At 43.0% G+C, this 21638-nt stretch overlaps 1 protein-coding gene across 1 annotated transcript in view; it reads right to left on the bottom strand.

Moving 5' to 3' along the window:
* Positions 1-21638, bottom strand: part of TGFBRAP1 (transforming growth factor beta receptor associated protein 1) — a 78562-nt gene that overhangs the window by 33004 nt on the left and 23920 nt on the right. The window contains exons 5-8 of the mRNA XM_077482679.1: positions 19468-19550; positions 12412-12753; positions 9620-9677; positions 7687-7830 (exon numbers count right to left, since the gene is read on the bottom strand). Coding sequence (XP_077338805.1) covers positions 7687-7830; positions 9620-9677; positions 12412-12753; positions 19468-19550 — 627 coding nt within the window. The remainder of the gene's footprint in view (positions 1-7686; positions 7831-9619; positions 9678-12411; positions 12754-19467; positions 19551-21638) is intronic.

Here is a 21638-nt window from a genome sequence, read left to right on the forward strand (position 1 = left end):
GCCTGATGCAGTAGTAAAATGTGTTGAAGGAATGCTTGTGTCACCAAACCTCATATATATCTTTACTCGTGTCCATCCACAGCTTGAAGCAGCAAAAACGGTGCCTTTAAAACACACATTCCCCACGCTGCTCTAAGCCAGACCCCCCCCCCCCCGTCACTACGGTCCTTCCCCTCTCCTTCCAAAAGAATGCTTTTCCCGCGCGAGCACAGGCTCCGATATTAAGGGATCAACAGAGAGAAATGGCAGGGGAGGGGGCCTCTCTCTGAAGAAAAAACAGCACAGGGGGGCGTCTGGTGGAGAGGAAAAAAACCCCCAGACTTACCAGAGGTCTTCTGCTGCCCGGAGGAAGAGAAAACGGCTGTTTCCTGGACACATCATGGGCTCTCTGAGAAGTATGAGAGGTAAGTGCTCTATACAGCGCCAAGTGTTGACACATAGGCATGAGAACATTTACTAATTAAAGGAAACATTCATAAGAACATTTTTGAAAATTTTAGAAAAACTCCACTTACCTTTCCTGCCACAGGGTTTTCTGTGGTAAACCAACAGACCTAATCTTCACCCTTCATGGTGGGTTCAGTTAAACCTTCAGGAGCTGGGGATCCTCGAGGAAACCCACAATCCTGGACCTGTAATAGCAACTCCGCCAGTAAAACTTTATGGCCTTTATACCAAAAAGTACTGGATCCCAGGGTTCAGCTCTCTAAAAAGAGAAGCGTTACAGGAAAGATCTTGTTTCTTCGGATATGGGTAGCCCAGGTACCATTAAATTTGGCCAAAGAGACACTTTGAATGGATCTGGCTATATGGCTGCCCCAGCAAGGATTGCTCCAGTGGAGCTCTTGGCAGCACATCTTTACTCGTGACCAACACCTTAGACACTGTGGTACTCCCACCAGTGGGAGGGGTTATATAGGGAGTAATTTAGGGCGTGCCAGTGTCCATCACCTGAAGGTGGTCTATAATCCACATAGCAACTACTATGGCTCTGTGTCCCGTGATGTACGATAAGAAATATTTTTTTCCCTGCAGGCACTCGTCTACGTTGTCTTTTAACCACTTGAGGACCGCCGTATTGCCATTGTACGTCAGCACAATGGCACAGGCAGGCACAATCACGTACATCTACGTGATTGCCTTCCAGCGGGTGGGGGGTCCGATCGGACCCCCTCCCGCTGTTTACGGCGGTCCGATTCGGTCCAGGAGCGCTCCGTGATGAGGGGATGGCCGTTGGTTTTCGGCCACCCCCTCTGGATCGCTCCTGGCCAATGAGAAGCTTCCTCCCCTGTGTATTGTTTACACAGGAAGGAGGAAGTGATGTCATTCTCCTCGGGGCGGTCTTTTTGACCGGACTACGAGGAGAAGAGTAAAAGTAAGTGTGCACCAACACTACACTGACATGTAGGTACACACAGGCACACAAACCCCCCCCCGATCCCCCCCCCGATCGCCCCCCCGCCCCCCCTCCCCCCCCAGTCACAGTGTCACTGATTGCATTGATCATTTCTTTACTGATCAATGCATTCAGTGTCAGTTGTGACAGTAAAAACTGTCAGGACAGTTAGTGTTAGGTCCAGGGTAGCCCCCTATCACCCCCCAATAAAGATTTAACCCCCTGATTGCCCCTAGAGTTAACCCTTTCACCCCCTTTTGCCAGTGTCACTAAGCGATCATTTTTCTGATCGCTGCATGTGTCGCTAGTGTCGCTAGGTAGCTAGTTATTTTTTTAGGTTCACCGCCAGGTTTTTATATCGCTAGGTACCCCGATATACTACCCAATAATGTTTTTAACCCCCTGATTGCCGCTAGTTAACCCTTTCACCCCCTTTTGCCAGTGTCACTAAGCGATCGTTTTTCTGATCGCTGCATTAGTGTCGCTACAGTCGCTAGGTAGCTAGTTATTTTTTTAGGTTCACCGCCAGGTTTTTATAGCGCTAGGTACCCCGATATACTACCCAATAATGTTTTTAACCCCCTGATTGCCGCTAGTTAACCCTTTCACCCCCTTTTGCCAGTGTCACTAAGCGATCATTTTTCTGATCGCTGCATGTGTCGCTAGGTAGCTAGTTATTTTTTTAGGTTCACCGCCAGGTTTTTATATCGCTAGGTACCCCGATATACTACCCAATAATGGTTTTAACCCCGATTGCCGCTAGTTAACCCTTTCACCCCCTTTTGCCAGTGTCACTAAGCGATCGTTTTTCTGATCGCTGCATTAGTGTCGCTACAGTCGCTAGGTAGCTAGTTATTTTTTTAGGTTCACCGCCAGGTTTTTATAGCGCTAGGTACCCCGATATACTACCCAATAATGGTTTTAACCCCCTGATTTCCGCTAGTTAACCCTTTCACCCCCTTTTGCCAGTGTCACTAAGCTATAATTTTTCTGAACGCTGCATCAGTGTCGCTAGTGTCGCTAGGTAGCTAGTTATTTTTTTAGGTTCACCGCCAGGTTTTTATAGCGCTAGGTACCCCGATATACTACCCAATAATGGTTTTAACCCCCTGATTGCTGCTAGTTAACCCTTTCACCCCCTTTCACCAGCGATCACAGTATAAGTGTCACTGGTGACGCTGGTTAGCCAGTTAGTTATTTAGGTTCCCAGTCAGGGACCCCCATATACTACCTAATAAAAATTTGAACCCCCTGATTGCCCCTAGTTAACCCTTTCACCACTGATCACCGTATAAGTGTTACGGGTGACTCTGGTTAGTTTGTTTTTTATAGCATTTTATATTCAAATCCGGAAGGCAGTGCTTGGTTTTCGGGGTCCCGTACGTGGCTAGGCTCCCAAAAAGTCCCCCACATGTGGTATCCCCGTACTCGGGAGAAGCAGCAGAATTTATTTTGGGGTGTAATTTGACTTCTGCCCATAGCATGTGTGAGCAATATATCATTTAGTGACAACTTTGTGCAAAAAAAAAAAAAAAGTTTGTAATATTCCCGCAACTTTTGGCAAAATATAAAATATTCCATGGACTCAACATGCCTCTCAGTAAATAGCTTGGGGTGTCTACTTTCCAAAATGGGGTCATTTGGGGGGGTTTTGTGCTATTTTGGCATTTTATGGCCTTCGAAACTGTGATAGGTAGTGAGGAGTTAAATCAAAAATTTGCACCCTTAGAAATCCTGAAGGTGGTGATTGGTTTTCGGGGTGCCGTGCGCGACTAGACTCCCAAAAAGTCCCACACATGTGGTATCCCCGTACTCGGGAGAAGCAGCAGAATGTATTTTGGGGTGTCATTTCACATATGCCCATAGCATGTGTGAGCAATATATCATTTAGTGACAACTTGGTGCAAAAAAAAAAAGTTTGTAATATTCCCGCAACTTGTGGCAAAATATAAAATATTCCATGGACTCAACATGCCTCTCAGTAAATAGCTTGGGGGTGTCTACTTTCCAAAATGGGGTCATTTTGGGGGGTTTTGTGCTATTTTGGCATTTTATGGCCTTCGAAACTGTGATAGGTAGTGAGGAGTTAAATCAAAAATTTGCACCCTTAGAAATCCTGAAGGTGGTGATTGGTTTTCGGGGTGCCGTGCGCGACTAGACTCCCAAAAAGTCCCACACACGTGGTATCGCCATACTCGGGAGAAGTAGCGGAATATATTTTGGGGTGCAATTCCACATATAACCATGGCATGTGTGAGCAATATATCATTTAGTGACAACTTTTTGTCATTATTCAATCCCTTAGGACAAAAAAAATAAATATTCAATGGGCTCAACATACCCATCAGCAATTTCCTTGGGGTGTCTACTTTCCAAAATGGGGTCATTTGGGGGGGATTTGTACTGCCCTGCCATTTTAGCACCTCAAGAAATGAGATCGGCAGTCATAAATTAAAAGCTGTGTAAATTCCAGAAAATGTACTCTAGTTTGTAGACGCTATAACTTTTGCGCAAACCAAAAAATATACGCTTATTGACATTTTTTTTACTAAAGACATGTGGCTGAATAAATTTTGCCCTCAATGTATGACTAAAATTTAGTTTATTCGATTTTTCTTATAACAAAAAATTTTCGCTCTTTTTCCATTTATATCGCAAAAAAAAAAAAAAAAAATCGCAGAGGCAATCAAATACCATCAAAAGAAAGCTCTATTTGTGGGAAGAAAAGGACGCAAATTTCGTTTGGGTGCAATATTGCATGACCGCGCAATTACCAGTTAAAGCAGCGCAGTGCGAAATTGCAAAAAGACCTCTGGTCCTTAAGGTGTTTATTGGTCCGGAGCTGAAGTGGTTAATAAACTCTCCAGTATCTTCCCATCTATAGAAATTAAACTAACAGGTCTATAGTTACTTGGTAAGGACTTCGATCCATTTTTAAAATATGGGCACCACATTGGCCCTGGGCCAATCCAGTGGTACCATTCCAGTCATTAACGAGTCCCTAACTATTAGAAACAATGGCTTTGAAATGACAGAGCTCAATTCTTTTAGGATGCGTGGGTGGATGCCATCTGGTCCAGGTGCTTTATCCACCTTTATTCTGTCTAATTATTACTGGACCATATCACTTTTGAGCCATTGTGGATCATTTAGAGCTGTGTCACTACCATCCCCATTATGGACAACTTCAACTCTTCTGGGAAGGTTGTTGTCTACAAGGTTTAAGAGTGTGTCTATGGGAATGTTCGACAATTCTTCCAGAAGCACATACTAATGTTGGAGAGAAGGCCTGGCTCACAGCCTCTGCTCAATTTCATCCCAAAGGTTTTTTCTGTCGGGTTGAGGTCAGAACTGTGCAGGCCAGTCACGTTCCCCCACTCCAAAAAAAACTCGCTCAACCATGTCTTTATGGACCTTGCTTTGTACACTGGTCCGCAGTCATGTTGGAACAAGAAGGGCCATTCCCAAACTGTTCCCACAAAGTTGGGAGCATGAAATTGTCCAAAATGTCTTGGTATACTGATGCTTTTTAAAATTCCCTTCATTGGAACCAAGGGGCCAAGCCCAACCCCTGAAAAACAACCCTACACCACAATCCCCCCTCCACCAAATGATTTTGACCATTTCACAAAGCAAGGTCCATAAAGACATAGCTAAGCGAGTTTGGGGTGAAGGAACTTGACTGGCCTGCACAGAGTCCTGACATCAACACGATAGAACAGCTTTGGGATGAATTAGAGCGCAGATTTTGAGCCAGGCCTTCTCTACAACATCAGTGCCTAACCTCACAAATGCGTTTCAGGAAGAATGATCAAACATTCCCATAGACACACTCCTAAACTTTGTGGACAGCCTTCCCAGAAAAGTTGAAGACGTTATAGCTGTAGTGGGTGGCAACTCAATATTGAGCCCAACGGACCAAGACTGAGATGCAATTAAAGTTCATGTGCGTGTAAAGGCAGACATTCCAATACATTTGGTAATGTAGAGTGTGCGAGTGCGAGTGCGTGTGTGTGCGCAAAAAAGCTAGGACCTGTGTACAGTCACTTCTGATTCAGTATAGAACTGCCGAGTAGATATGAACCAGAAAAATATCAGCTACCATAATGCAAACAGTGATGCCTCTACTTTGCTTTCTGTACACCTGTACTGTCATCAGCCTAACAATGTAGTGGATATTCTCAGTACAAACAAATCAAATTTTCAGGGTTTATAGGTTAATCCCTTAAAGCTAAGCAAGTATGCAACAGTGTAAGTTGTTGGTTTTTAGTACTTTCTAAAACCGTTCCTTAAAAATGTATGTATGTATGTATGTATGTATGTATGTATATTCAGAGGCGTAACTAGAAACCTCAGGGCCCCGATGCAAGAAATCAGGAAGCCCCCCCCGAAAAGCATGATTTTGATACTATATTTTTTTCCACTGTAGAACAAAGTAAAACATTTCTGTGCAGCCTGTGTCCCGAGTGAAACCTGTGTCACCAGTGCAGTGGTGGTACTGGAGGGGGGTGGCGGTGGTACTGGAGGGGGATGGTGGTCCTGGAGAGGGGTGGTGGTCCTGGAGGTGGGTGGCGGTGGTGGTACTGGAGGGGGATAGTGGTCCTGGAGAGGGGTGGCGGTGGTACTGAAGGGGGATGGTGGTCCTGGAGAGGGGTGGCGGTGGTACTGGAGGTGGGTGGCGGTGGTGGTACTGAAAGGGGGTGGCGGTCCTGGAGAGGGGTGGCGGTGGTACTGGAGGAGGGTGGCGATGGTACTGGAGAGGCATGGTGGTCCTGGAGAGGGGTGGCGGTGGTACTGGAGGTGGGTGGCATGGTGGTGGTACTGGAGAGGGGGTGGCGGTGGGGGTACTGAAGGTGGGTGGCGGTCCTGGAGAGGGGTGGCGGTGGTACCGGAGGTGGGTGGCGATGGTACTGGAGAGGCATGGTGGTCCTGGAGAGGGGTGGCGGTGGTGGTACTGGAGAGGGGGTGGCGGTGGTACTGGAGGGGGGGGTGGCAGTGGTCCTGGAGGTGGGTGGTGGTGGTACTGAAGGTGGGGGGCACGGTGGTGGTACTGGAGAGGGGTGGTGGTACTGAAGGTGGGTGGCACGGTGGTGGTGGTGGTACTGGAGGAGGGGTGGCGGTGGTACTGAACATCAGGGTTCACAGAGGGCCCCCTTGCTTTAGGATCCCCAGATACCCCCCCTTACATCAGGGTCCCCAGAGAGCCCCCTTACTTTAGGGTCCCTAGACAGTCACCCCCCCCTTAAAGAGGTTTCTCTGTACCTTGCTGGACTCCGATGTGCACCTTGGCCCCAGCAGATCTCTGTAACCCCCCCCCCCCCCCGCACCTAGGGGGAGGCAACGATCAGCAGCTCTATGGATGTTGATGGACGGCGGGATCTTCCTGAGTCTCTGCACACACTGGAGAGGGGTCAGCACGGCTGTGAGTGGAGAGCGTGTCTGTCATTTAACAGCAGCACAGAGCCAGAGACACCGGGACTGACGTTTAATTTTCCCTCGTTCTCTCTCCCAGGGAACACTGACACAGCTGATCTGCTCCCCCTTCGGCCCCCCCTCCCCTCCTCTCCTCTGTTCAACGCGGGAAATGTGAGCTTGTTAGCTTCGCACCTGAATGCCCGCGGAGAACACAGGAGAGGAGAGGAGGGGAGGGGGGGCCGAAGGGGGAGCAGATCAGCTGTGTCAGTGTTCCCTGGGAGAGAGAACGAGGGAAAATTAAATGTCAGTCCCGGTGTCTCTGGCTCTGCGCTGCTGTTAAATGACAGACACGCTCTCCACTCACAGCCCCGTGGATAGCAACCACGCCGGGCCCCCCCCACAGTGATGGAATTCCAGGGCCCAGTCGCAACTGCGACTGTTGCGACCCTGATAATTCCGCCACTGTGTATATTAAAGCAAAGTTCTGACTATGTTCTGTTTACTTTACTAATTTGACCAATCTGAACATGAGACATAATCAGGTCCTGTAGTGGTTAATATATATCCAATTATACTGTTATACTTCCTGCAACAATATTTCTCAGAGAGATAGAGAATTTTAAGCATTTCTGACACTATCTTTATGATTTACTAAGGAAAATACCATTTGGAGCAGAATCATACAAATTCGATAATACTGTAGCATCAAAATAACTTCTTCTTTCTTCCATTCCCATTGTTTATCATGTAATCCAGATACTCAAAGTATGTATAGATCATAAACCTTCTGACACTGTATGTCCAGGAATAATAAACCAGCATGAACATTGTCACAAAGGCTGACGTAATCTAAGCCTAAGCCAAGAACCACAAACCTGCTCACTTTTCTGCAAAACCCAATCCACATACTGCCACACCAACTGCTGGTCTTTGGAGAAGGTCAGAAAATCTACCACATACTCAAACAGGTCTGTCCGAGTGTTGTCTTCCAGGTCACCGTTCACTATTCTAACCCAGATCTGTAGTTAAAAAAATAAAATAAAAATTAACGCCTTAGTGGATATACAATGCTTCAAAATGTATAAAAGAAAATATGTATGAACATTAGTTTGACTGAGTTACATATGCCTATTGGATATAGTAAATGTAGTAAGAGCTTAATCTCCATCGATTACATAAAATAAGGATTAGCTAAAACTAAGTATAATATGATAAAGCATGGTTATATTTCTGTGCACTTTTTTCTTAACCCACTGCCAACAGATTACATTGATTCACAGTATTGTCCAGAACTGCAGTGATAAGTTACTTTGATTATCTTTTCCATCAAAAGCTTGTTGAAAGTACATAAAATGTAATGATCATTGGCCTGAACCCAGATAGCCTCAACTGAATCCGCTGATGGTGCCAAAGGTCATGGGCACTAGTAACCCTCCACAGACATTCCCAGTCAGCCAATCTGAATGAAATATGCATTGATAGTGTTGGATCTACTTAATGAAACCCTCACTTTCTCTAGATATATAGTGATTGTAAAGTCTTGTTTTTTGTTTCTATTAAAATAACAAACATATTATACAGTACAATGGTTTTGCACAGAGCAGCCCAGAGCCTCCTCTTCTTGGGTCCCTGGCTGGAGCTCCTGGCCCCTCCCTCCTGTCGAGTGCCCCCACAGCAAGCAGCTTGGTGTGGGGGCAACCGAGCTGCAGCTGTGTATCCATTCAGAGTCTGATTGACAGCAGCGGGAGCCAATGGCACCGCAGCTGTGTCTCGGCCAATCAGGAGGCAGAGTGCTGGACAGCCGAGGCACAAGGACATCGCTGGATAGAGAGGGAGCTCAGGTAAGTATTGGGGGGGGGGGGGGGGCTGCTGCACTCAGAACGTTTTAAGCTTAGAATGCATTAAGATTTAAAAAAAAAAAAAACGTCTGCCTTTAAAATCACGTTAAGCAGGTCAGATAATCAGTACACCAAGAGCCCATTCAGAACATTGTGCTGTGGAAAAGCTTGTTACTAAAATGCATGCCAATGCACAGCTCTATATGTGGTGCTTGTGGAGTCATGTCAAGATCTGGGTGTAACATTTTGGAAACAGACTGACCCCCACTCCCCTGGACCCCGCCCACCCCCCCACTCTGAATGCTAGTGGGGATCTTCTCCCCCGCTAGCTGTCACAATTTAAAAAAAAAAAAAAAAAAAACGCAGCTGAGAAGGGGCTCTGCCCGGCTGAGTCACTCATTCACAGTCCTCTGTGAATGGTAAACTACAAGTTCTGGCAGCTTTTGCGTTGCTACTGTCAGCTTGTAGCTTTCAATGAACTACCACGGCACTGTAGTAGTTCATTTAGTCTTCCTGTCAGAGCGTATCTGCTTGCCCATATGAAGTACAGGAACACAGATACACCGACAGGTCTGCAGAAGACCTGCATGACACCAGCAATCTGCTAATTGCTGGTGCAATGCTTTAGAGGCTCCAGAAGCAAAAAATACAATTTACATTTTTTTACCTGCAAAAAAAAAAAATATATAATTTTTTTGTTAAAAAGGTGAACTTACCCTTTAACGGACCAGATCTATTTGAATAGGTTCTTAACAAAAAGACCTGTCAGAAAGTTTGTCTGCACCTATGACCATCCATTAATGTCCATAATGAAATATACAAAGCCATACATTGAGTTATCTACTTCCGTTCTTACAATTTCAGTCAACTTTAGTCAACTACAAACACACACAAAACAGTCAATGAAGCCTTCAAGCTTTTGTAGTAAGACAAAATGAAAGCTAGAAGTCTAAAACAAAATGTAATATACCTGAAGAGCAGCAGCGTCTTGCTTGTTATAGTGATACAGTAGGCCAAGTGCAAAATACCTAAAAGAAATGCAGCATGTAATAAACATATTTTACACTTCAAGATGTAAGCAATCATTTTAATAATGCTCCTTGTATAGTATTAAAAGGGAAAAGTGTACTTTACAGTAAGGCCCCTTTCACACTTGTGCGACCTGAAAGTCTCTCAATTTTGTCGTGATTTGAAGCAATGCCTGTGTAATCTTGAGGTCTATGGATCTATCAAACTTGGACCAAAGTAGTGCAGGGACTACTTTGAAGTCGCAAAGATATGAATGTACTTATTGTGACTCATGGGGTATGACTTGTCATGCGACTTTGTAGTCCCAAGTCGCAGGACAAGTCGCACATATATTAAAAGGTGCCTAACCCACCTTCTGTAGCTTTGCTAAACTAACAACTGAAGTTTAGTCAAAGATGGAATTTTTCCCTTATAGCTGCATTGGTTAACTGTAAAAAAGTACAGTGCCTTGAAAAAGTATTCACACCCCCTAAATCCAAATTGAGAATCTGTGGCAAAAAGCGAAAATTGCTGTTTACAGAACCTCTAATACAATCTGACAGAGCTTGAGCTATTTTGCACAGAATAATTGGCCAAATTGTCACTCTCTAGATGTGCAAAGCTGGTTGAGACATCACCAAAAAGACTTGCAGCTGTAATTGCAGGGAAAGGTGGTTCTACAAAGTATTGAGTCAGGGGGGCTGAACACAAAAGCACGCCACACTTTTTACATATTTGTAAAAAAATTGGAAAACCATTTATCATTTTCCTTCCACTTCACAATTATGTGGCACTTTGTGTTGGTCTATAACAGGGATATGCAATTAGTGGACCTCCAGCTGTTGCAGAACTACAATTCCCACGAGGCATAGCAAGACTCTGACACCCACAAGCATGACACCCAGAGGCAAAGGCATGATGGGACTTGTAGTTTAGCAACAGCTGGAGGTCCGCTAATTGCCTATCAATGTTCTATAACATAAAATCCCAAAAATATTTGGATTGTAACACGACAAAAATGTTGAAAATGTCAAGGGGTGTGAATACTTTTTCAAGGCACTGTATGTCCCACATGCTAGAGAAATCTGTTCTGCAAGGTGCTTGGTTCTCTTTCTGCCACTGAACTTCTGGAATGGTGGGGGTTAAAAGCTTTGATTGTTCAGGCTGAACTGCATTCAAAATAATCCAACTAGAACCCCTGTCTATGCATTGTTTAAAATGACTATAACACAATCTTTTAATGAGGAAAGAATCCTGTCTATTTTACTTTCTCCATTCAGTTATCGTGTTACATTTATTGTACAGTATGCACAGGCTTTTCTCAATGGATGAGAAGGCAGCAAGGGATGGGTCTCCGTCAGACTGTCTTGAATGGGTCTTCAAGCTGAGCTGCAAAGCTTGTAATCCCTGCCATGCTAGGAATTCTGCACCAGGAAGACCAGGCTCCCTTCATATAAGATTTCTACATGAAACAGCTGCCTGCTCAACATTGGACATACCTGTATGTCATTACAGGTACATTACGTGATTGCAGCTATATGGGGAAAAAAAAAAAAAAAAAATGTTGACTAAACTTCTGCTTTAACTATACCAATCCTACCTAAGTTGATTACTTACCTTAAAAAAAGAGAAACATTGTGTTCCTAGACACAGCATTGTTTTCATACTCTCTGGCCTCAATCCAGCTCATGCCTGTACAGGAAGCATTTATGGACTTGTACAGAGCCATCTTCCAATTATCTCCAGTCTCAGTTAATAAGTCTATAAAAGCTTGCTGCATGGAAAGAGGCAGCACGGAGGATTGCTGTAACTCAGAACAGGACATGGCTATCTTCTAGACATAAGCAGTTAGAGTAGGGTTTACAGTTCAACTAATTAGAAGCACCTACAATCCTCCTTTAAATGTCTAACAGTAAACAAATCTGTGTAGTTCTATTTGTAATTATATTCACAAAAACTGTATACATTTCTAAAGATTACAAAAAATTACAATATTAAAAAAAAAAAAAAAAAAAAAAAAACTTTAGTTGTGGAGTGGAAGATATGATTTGTGTAGTAAATCCACATAATAGTAACACATACTGCTATTTTGAATTGAAACCTGCCAGGGCTGAAATAAAGATGCCCACGGGGAACTCCGATTTAAAGATGCAAGCTTGAGGTGCATCATCCGCCATCCCAGTTTCACAACCTAAAGAAACAATGACCTAGACCAAGTAATCAGTCCGTAAAGGTGAAACTGCCAACTTCCTGGCAGGCTCGTTTCCAGGCCAGTGACTCTCCCAGGCAGTAAAGCCCTAAAGCTTTCACCTTTAAAACTAAGTGAGCAAAGAAGAAGAAAGAAGCTCCAGCTCCCATTCTTTTATTCTGCCAGCTTCCTGGTATTTCTTCTTTAAACCATAAATTGACAACAACATTTTATAAATAAACAGCAAATTCAAATTCTGAACGTACCGCATTTTTGTATAAAAATGGAAATGTTTACATATTTCTGCATATTAGAATTGGCCCTTATTAGCCCATTATGTAATATATATTCTGGTTTACTGGTACTCTAAAATGTGTGCACAAGGCTTCCAAGAGTTAAAAGCTCTAAAGAGAAATCAATGAAAGATGTCCCTAAGTACTTGAAATAACCCAAGAAAATTGACAGCTGTAGACATTAGTTTTAAGAAATTTAGGGTGAAAAGGCGGTATTAAAATTTTCAAGTTGGAGGTCACATGATTACACATCTACTTAAATCTTGAACTCACTTTTTGTGCTTTTCCAGCCATGCTGCACTATCTCCCACTTCACAAGCATTGTCTGACACCAGCAGATCAAGCAGGCTCTCGTGATCTGCCTCTGCATAAAGTTTCAGTAAGGCCGTGTCCACATCCTGCTGATAGCCATTAGCCACCTCGGTGCTGCGGATTTCACTTAAATAAGACATGAGGAAACGTTTGCACTTTGAAACCTTCTCCTGGTCTCCTCGGGTAAGCTGGTTAAGATCTGCATATTCGTGCAGAGGAGGATGTGCGCGGATAAATCCAGACGATGATGGCAGCAGGAGAGGATAGAGAGAAATCAACTCCCGGATATCTAAGTGACTAGTTCTACAATGACCAAAACAAATTAATTACAAACTGTATACAATAGTTATGGAAAATAATTAAATATTTCATGATGAGAAAGCAAACTAAAATATAATACAGAAGATGGCACATAAGATTCAGAACCATGTCCCATTTTGTTTTTTTATTAAATGTGTATATGTTTGTAACTGTTCTTTTTCAGACCATAAGACTTGAATTAACATGAACCTAATTGTTAAAGCAGAACTGAAGTCCTGCTATAAAAGCTTGCGGGCAGGCAGGCTTTTGTGGCAGAAGAGAAATGCACTTCCCCTACATTCCTGTTTGCGATCTCCTCTGGCATTGTAAACTGAGCTGAACAGCTTAGCTTAGCATACAGTGCCAGGCTGGTCTCCCAGGATGACGGGCTCCTGCGCACACGTAGGAGTGACGTCATACCCTGCCAGCAAATGAAGAGGCGCAAAGACCAGAACTAAGATGAAAATGCTGGTGCCAGCGCAGGACCGTTGGACAGGTAAGTATGGAGACCTTAGTCCCACTAAAGTGCCACAGATTTAACAGTTTCCCAAAACAGTTACATTCAAGGCATGCCTTAAAGATAACTGTCACAGTTGCTTGTGCTCAACTGAACTGTCAAACCATCAAAAGGCTTACACCATAACTGATCACATATGCAGCACCTTGGCAACTGCAGATCAACTTGTGTATATTTAGCATGTCCTAACATTGTTCGAATCTCGGCTGTTTCCTGCTGAAATGGCCAAGATACCAACCATCTATGACCGGCCTTAGTTTGGCATCTCAAAGCACTCCCATTCTCCAATGATCCTCCCTGCTCTTCTAAACAGACTAAAGCAAACACAAGGAAATAAATAGGGACGGCATTCCCCATCTCTTGCAGGAGACGATTGCACGAGATTCCCAGTAATACTCTGTAAAAGGGGGTGTCCCTGCTACTCTGTTGCCTAGTCCATAGTGATGCAGGCACCTCCTGGTAGCTGTGCACACTAATGAGGCTACGCACATTTGTTTTTTTTGTTTTTAGGAGGGAGGGTATAGCTGGAGGGGAACTTGCGAGGCAGAGAAATAATGTCACAAGTCTCTGGTCCTAAGCCATGCCCATGAACTGGCAACTTTACGGGTATTGCAAAAAAGCTAGAGAAGAATTTTTTTAAAGTAAAAGCAATGCGGTTTTGGTTAATATAGTATAAGCTATTAAATGGTGCTAGAGAGTTTAGTTATTTGAATGGAGGTTTACAGCCACTTTAGGGGCCTTATGTAGATGTGCACATTTGGGGCACACAAAATAGATTTATAGGTTTTTTCTGCCTCCTGGGAAGCCCAGATACTGCATACAGTTGCCCATAGACATGACTGGCTGTGTGCGTACACCCACGTATAGTGTGTGGATGTACTCCCAGAAAGCATCAATTCTGTGTTCTGGGAATACTTCCACGTGCTATTAGAGCTGCACAATTTGGGCCAAAATGAGAATCACGATTTTTTTGCTTAAAATAATTAAAAAAAAAAAAAAAATGGGCTAACTTTACTGGTTATTTTTTTTTTTTATTCATTTAAGTCAATAAAAAAAAAAAAAAAAAATTGCATTTGAAAGACCGCTGAGCAAATAGTGTGACATAAAATATTGCAACAACCCCCATTTTATTTTCTAGGGTGTCTACTAAAAAAATATATAAAATGTTTGGGGGTTCTTAGTAATTTTCTAGCAAAAATTTCAACTTGAAACCAACAAAATGTCAGAAAAAGGTTTAGTGTTTAAACTTTCCTCACTTACACACAAAGTCTACTCCAGGGGCGCCCAACCTTTTGAAGAGCGAGGGCCACTTATGCAACTTGGTAACTGGTTGTGGGCCACAATGAGCAGAGCAGGCGGATGACAGGTCTGTGCAGAGCGGACACGGACACAGCCCACTCTACAGGTCCTCTGATCCCTTCCTTTCTTTTTTTTTTGCGAATCAGATTGGAGGTAGGCGGGTGTAAAGGGACACAAATCTGTTTACATCTGCCGTTTCATAGAGGTGAATGGAGGGTCTGATTGGATCGGACTGATTGTGTGAAAGGGGCCTTTCACACTAATGCAGCGTAGTGAACCTGTGTCTTTCCTGCGGGTTAGATACACTTTGCCATAGACTTCTATTATATACTGCAGGTGTGGTGCACTTTCTGAAAGCACATCAAAGCCGCAGGTAATAACAGAAGTCTATGCCTCAGTGCAGGTAACCTGAAGGGGCACTACACCTGTGGATCAGTTTGAAAGCAGCCCAGTAACCACTGTGCAGATATGCCCATGTATACACTGCAATTTTAGTAATAAACTGACCTTTAATAACAGTCTTCCATTCAGGTATCGCCTGCTGTTGCTGTCCCCAGCAGAGTGCATTTGGTATCACTCCGCCGGTGGCAAAAGACGGCGCTATACAGGAAGCATCAGCTTATACAGCTCTGCTCCACAGCTCCGACTGGGCTTGTCAATCCGCCATCCTACAGAAGGAGGTTGCAGGCCACATCAGAGGGCTCTGCGGGCCACTGGTTGGGCACCCCTGGTCTACTCCATTGACAAATTGTTACAATGTTTATACTTAAGTTCAACTGATAAAGAATGTTTAGATTCTTGGCAGACTGCCCAGTTTTTCCTCTTCCTTTCTTTTGAGGGATTCAGAAGAGCAGAGAGAATTCTCTGCATGGAAAAAAATAAAAAGCTAGAACTTCAAGATGTTGTCCTCAATACACATCCCTGTTAAAATGTCAGGTTTCTGTGATGTAAATTAATTTTTTTTTTTTTATATTATATTATATATATATATATATATATATATATATATATATATATATATATATATATATATATATATATATATATATATATATATATATTACAAAGATAAATCATTTCAGAATTGTTTCCACCTTTAACATGACCTATAAACTGTTGAACAACAAACTGAAATCTTTTAGGTGGAGGGAAGTAAAAATAAAAAAATAATATGGCTGCACATGTGTGTGCACACCCTTACACATACTTTGTTGAAGTACCTTTTGATTTTATTATAGCACTGTCTTTTTGGGTATGAGTATCAGCATGGCACATCTTGATATGGCAACATTTGCCCACTCTACTATGCAAAAACACTCCAAAGTCGTCAGATTGTGAGTGCATCTCCTGTGCACTGCCCTCCTCAGATCATCCCACAGATTTTTATCAGAGTCAGGTCTGGGCTCTGGCTGGGTCATTCCAAAACTTGAATCTTCTTCTGGTGAAGCCATTCCTTTGTTGATTTGGATGTATGCTTTGGGTTGTTGTCATGCTGAAAGATGAAGTTCCTCTTCATGGTCAGCTTTCTAGCCTGAAGGTTTTGTGCCGATATTGACTGGTATTTGAAACTGTTCATAATTCCCTCTACCCTGACTAAGGCCCCTGTTCCAGCTGAAAAAAAAGCCCCAAAGCATGATGCTGCCACCACCATGCTTCACTGTGGGTATGGTGTTCTTTTGGTGATGTGCAGTGTTTTTGCGCCAAACATATCTTTTGGAATTATGGCAAAAAACTTCAACCTTGGTTTCCTTGGACCATAACACATTTTCCCCATGTGCTTTTGGGAGACTTCAGATGTGTTTTTGCAAAGTTTAGCAGGGCTTGGCTTGGATGTTTTTCTTGGTAAGAAAAGGCTTCCATCTTGCCACTCTACCTCATAGCCCTGACATATGAAGCATACGGGAGATTGTTGTCACATGTACCACACAATCAGTACTTGCCAGATATTCCTGCAGCTCCTTTAATGTTGCTGTAGGCCTCTTGGCAGCCTCCCTGACCAGTTTTTGTCTCTTCTTTTCCTCAATTTTGGAGGGACATCAAGTTCTTGGTAATGTCACTGCCGTGCCATATTTTCTCCACTTGACGATGACTGTCTTCACTGTGTTCCATGGTATATCTAATGCCTTGGAAATTCTTTTGTACCCTTCTCCTGACTGATACCTTTTAAAAATGAGATCCCTCTGATGCTTTGGAAGCTCTCCACGGACCATGGAATTTGCTGTAGGATGCGACTAAGAAAATGTCACGAAGGACCTACTAGAACAGCTGAACTTTGTTTGGGGTTAATCAGATCCATACATAGCCTTCTATAAATATTGCATTTCTATTCCCTCTATTAGATCTGGCCGCATTTTAGCTCGGCAAGGGCTTGATACACTTTCCCTACTGGTTCTCTGTGCTTGTATATGACAGAAAACACAGTTGTATACTTCACTCCTCTTCTACCGAGAATATGTGTATGCTATACTGCTTTTGGTGGTCAATCAGTATCTAATTGGACAATATATTCCTGATTAAACCCATGGGGGATAAATGTACAATTCACGTGCCCTAATATATTGCCTATGTTTATGTGATATATAGATCTATATGTAGCACTAACCTCCAAAAGGAGCTGCTGAATTTTTATGTGCTTACCGATTACCTCCTCCAGCTTGTACTCGTTGTCCTTGTCTAGGGGTTCCCAGGGTTGATAACCCAGTAATTTGTAGAGACCGAAACTTGAATTCCTTGTTAGGATTTTTATTTTGCATAAAACAGTTGAACCAACTCAGTCTCTAAGTCGGCAATAGAGGGTATTGGGGTAAAGTTTAGCTCAGGTGCTTGGAACTTTTGACTTCATTAAAAGTCTCTCTGTACAGAATCCAGGGGACAGTCGCTTGCAACTGGACTCTTTAACTGTTGGATAAATACTTAAGTTTGGGTTTAGCAGCCAACAGGTAATTCTACCTTTTCAAAGTCTCTCACACAGACTTGGTTGGAAACTTAGTTACAACTGGAAGGGTAGAAGTAGGAACTTTTCTCACTATACCAGAATCTTTCAGCCGGTCCAGCAATACTGTCAGAATTGTGGATTCAATCAATGTCCATGGCAGCTCAGCTTACCGAGCAGCCAGCCTTGTGCATGGCTCTCTCACTGAAGAGTCCGCCCTTAGTCACGTGTAGAGTTGCTGGGCCTCTACAAACCCGAGACGGCACCGGAACACCTTAGAATCCTCCTTCTAGTTACTGCGCCTCGAACTAGCCACCCCGCACCCCAGGCCATGAGGGCCCCTGGGGGCTATCAGGAGGACCAGGACCACGGAGTCAGCAACAACTTCTGAACCGGATATCAGAACCACATGACTTCGGCACCTTAAGTACCCTCTCCCGGACACACACACATATACATATATACATATATACACACATATATATATATATATATATATATATATATACACATACACACACACACACACACACTTATATAGTATACAAATTTTTAGTTTATAGTATAATATGTGCAGTTTTTAGTTTGGGGGAAAAATACCCTGGTGACAATATGGAACAATAGATGTAAGGGTTAAAGCTGGATCCGCTACTAAGTAAGACAACCAATCAGCTGCATGTGGATGGTTTTAATACCAGCGATAGCCTAATTGCTCCTCAGCCTTAAGTAGTTCCGGGGGCGGAACTATTACTGGAGATTCAGGATTGGATGAGGACTTACTGTAGTTTTTGTATTGTTACAGGACTAACAGTGGGGCTAAATTTCTAAATTTCATGAATCAGATTTTACATCAATCCCCCAGGTGCAGCAGTCTGTCAGATTGCACTGCATTCGCCCATAGTGGCTTTCAGGTGCAGTGCTCTCCTCTCAGCTGCATGGGTGGATGTATGAATCCCCATTGTTCAAGTAACCACCTTTGCAGGTGTAGTCACGAGGGGTTTGATCTCTGTGAGAGGTTAGAGGCATAGCCACACATTCTCGGCTCCTTGGGGAGATGCCTGTGAGGCAGTTCATAGGTCTAAGGGGTGAGGGAATTGGTGGGGTTTATACGATTGTCTGGGAGGGAGGTGGGGGAGGGATAGGACTGGGAAGAGTTCCCTATATGGTCTGTACTATTTTTGCATATGAATAATAAATGTGATAAGGTAGCCTTCTGGGTGTACACAATTTTTTTCATGTCTAGGGTTAATCAAAAGGCACTTTAAATGATGGCAGGTGTGTACTGACTCCTATTTAAACACGAGTTTGAATGTGATGTGCTTACTTCTTAACACAGCTACATCCCCAGTTATAAGAGGGTGTGCACATTTATGCAACCACATTCTTTTATTGTTACTGCCCTCACCCCCCAAAAAAGAGATTTTAGTTTGCTTTCCAATTGAGTTGTACAGTTTATAGATCACATTAAAAAAGGTGAAAAAAGTTCTGAAATTATTTATCTTTGTTTAATTTTTTTACATCACAGAAACCTGACATTTTAACAGGGGTGTGTAGACTTTTTATATCCACTCACGTGTATGAACCCTTAAATACAAAAGCGTTACTTTTGGTCATGCTAGGAGTTTTGGAAAACAAATATAAACTCAAATAATGTATTCACAATTTCTCTCTATAATCTCTACGTCCTGTACTGTATGTTTTCATTATCGGAGTGTTTGATGTGCTTGATCCAAGCAGAATTAAAAAAAAAAAATGCATATAATCAATTGTGCTACAACCTCTTTTGAATAAATTCTCATAGGAGCATGGAAATAACATATATATATATATACACACACACACACACATATATATATATACACACACACACACACCAGTGCATATTTTGATATAGCAATGCAGTTAATTCAAAAAGAAATCTGTAGCATTCTGCCACTAAGAACAAACGGATAGAAAAAGAATGATTTACCTGAATAATTCTTTTGCTTCTAAAAACTGAAGCTGAGCAAACTGTATAAATCCAGCCTGTTGCAGGATTCTTCTGTACATAACCTGTAGAAAAATATTATTGTTTGCGATTTACATACTAGTAGTTTAGGCTTATCCTTGGTAAAGCCAGAAAGGTCTACATTTACGGCTTACACTGTCACAATAGAGCCCACATACCAGAAACATTCCCAATGTAACACAGCAGCTACTATAATGTGGCCTTCAATTACCATAACTAGTTAAAGCAGAATTTCAGTCATTTTATTCCATCTTTCCATCTATTAGATCTTCTGCCCTTGTTGGTTTAACTTTGGATAGTAAAAAATAATTTTGTTATGCCAGTAAATACCTTATACAGCCCACTTCCTGCTTCTTGTCTGGACATTGGCCTAGGCTTATGACATCATGCACAGCTCTCTCTCTCACTCTGGTGAGAGTTTGCCAGAAGGGGGGGGGGGGGGTGCGAGTCATAAGAGGGCCAATATGAGCTGCAGAGGTGTGCCTCTGTGGATCCAGGAAGTGAACAGGCAGCAGCTTCAGCTGCCCATGGTCAAAATGATTGCAGCTGGACTCAGTGGAGGGAGATTTCTGCAGCATATTTGACAAGTACAGAATCACAGTATATAGAAAATAATATGCAAAGTGGTTGAGGGAAGCTTCCGAATGGCAAAGATGTTTTTATTACAAATTATGTGAGCAGTCTGCAGTTCCTCTTTAACCACTTCCCGACCAGCGCACGACGATGTACGTCGACAGAATGGCACGGGCAGGCATATTGGCGTACAGGTACGTCCAATATTCGATGCCGCCCTGCCATCGGGAGCGCGCCGCCCTGCCATCGGGACCCGCGGACTCGATCGCCGCGGGCATCCCCGCGATCGTCTCACGGAGCAGCCGAATGGAGGAAATGCTGTGTAAACAACATTTTTCCATTCTGCCTAGCAACTAGTGACGCTGATCTCTGCTCCATGTGATTGGAGCAGGGATCAGTGTACACTAAATGAAAGCCCAACCCCCCCACAGTTAGTAACACACCCCTAGGAACACTTAACCCCTACACTGCCACCCACTGGTTAACCCTTTCACTGCCAGTGTAATTTACACAGGAATCACTGCATTTATATAGCAGTGATTACTGTATAAATGACAATGGTCCCAAAAATGTGTCAAAAATGTCCAATGGGTCCCCGACAATGTCGCAGTCACAATAAAAATCGCTGATCACCGCCATTACTAGTAAAAAAAAATAATAATAAAAAATTATTAATAAAAATGCTATAAAACTATCCCTATTTTGTAAACGCTATAACTTTTGCGCAAACCAATCAATAATCGCTTATTGCGATTTTTTTACCAAAAATATGTAGAAGAATACGTATCGGCCTAAATTGAGGGAAAAAAATGTTTTTTTATATATTTTTGGGGGATATTTATTATAACAAAAAGTAAAAAATAATGCGTTTTTTTCAAAATTGTCGCTCTATTTTTGTTTATAGCGCAAAAAATAAAAACCGCAGGGGTGATCAAATACCACCAAAAGAAAGCTCTATTTGTGGGAAAAAAAGGACGTCAATTTTGTTTGGGAGCCACGTCGCACGACTGCGCAATTGTCAGTTAAAGCGACGCAGTGCCGAATCCCAAAAAGTGGTCTGGTCTTTGACCAGCAAATTGGTCCGGTCTGAAAGTGGTTAAACTTTACTAAATGCAAAAAAAGAAGCAGGGTAATATTACATTTTCAAGAATGTTTTACTCTAATGCAGGGGTCTACAAACTTTCTAAACAAAGGGAAAGTTTACTGTTCCTTCAGACTTTAAGGGGGCCAGGCTAGGGCCAGTGGGAGTAGAAAATGTCCTGGTGTCCAGTGAAAAACAATGCCCTATCTCTGGTGCCAGTGGAAGGAATAGTACCCCATTGTTGGTGAAAGTGGGTGAAATAGTGGCCCATCGTTAGTATCAATGTAAGGAATTGTGCCCCATTGATGGCCTCAGTGGGAGAAATTGTGCCATAGTTCCTGTCGCTGACATCAGCAATTGTGCCTGGATGGAATAGTGCCCCAAGGGCAGAATAAAGGCAAGCAAAGTGTTGCATCTGGTGCCTGGGCCACAGTTTGGAGACCGCTGCTGTAATGTATTGTTGCACCAAGATTTTACA

Source organism: Lithobates pipiens, unplaced genomic scaffold (assembly GCF_037356315.1).
Source record: "Lithobates pipiens isolate NorthernLeopardFrog02 unplaced genomic scaffold, aLitPip1_a1.2 Scaffold_16, whole genome shotgun sequence".
NCBI classification, from domain to species: Eukaryota; Metazoa; Chordata; class Amphibia; order Anura; family Ranidae; genus Lithobates; species Lithobates pipiens.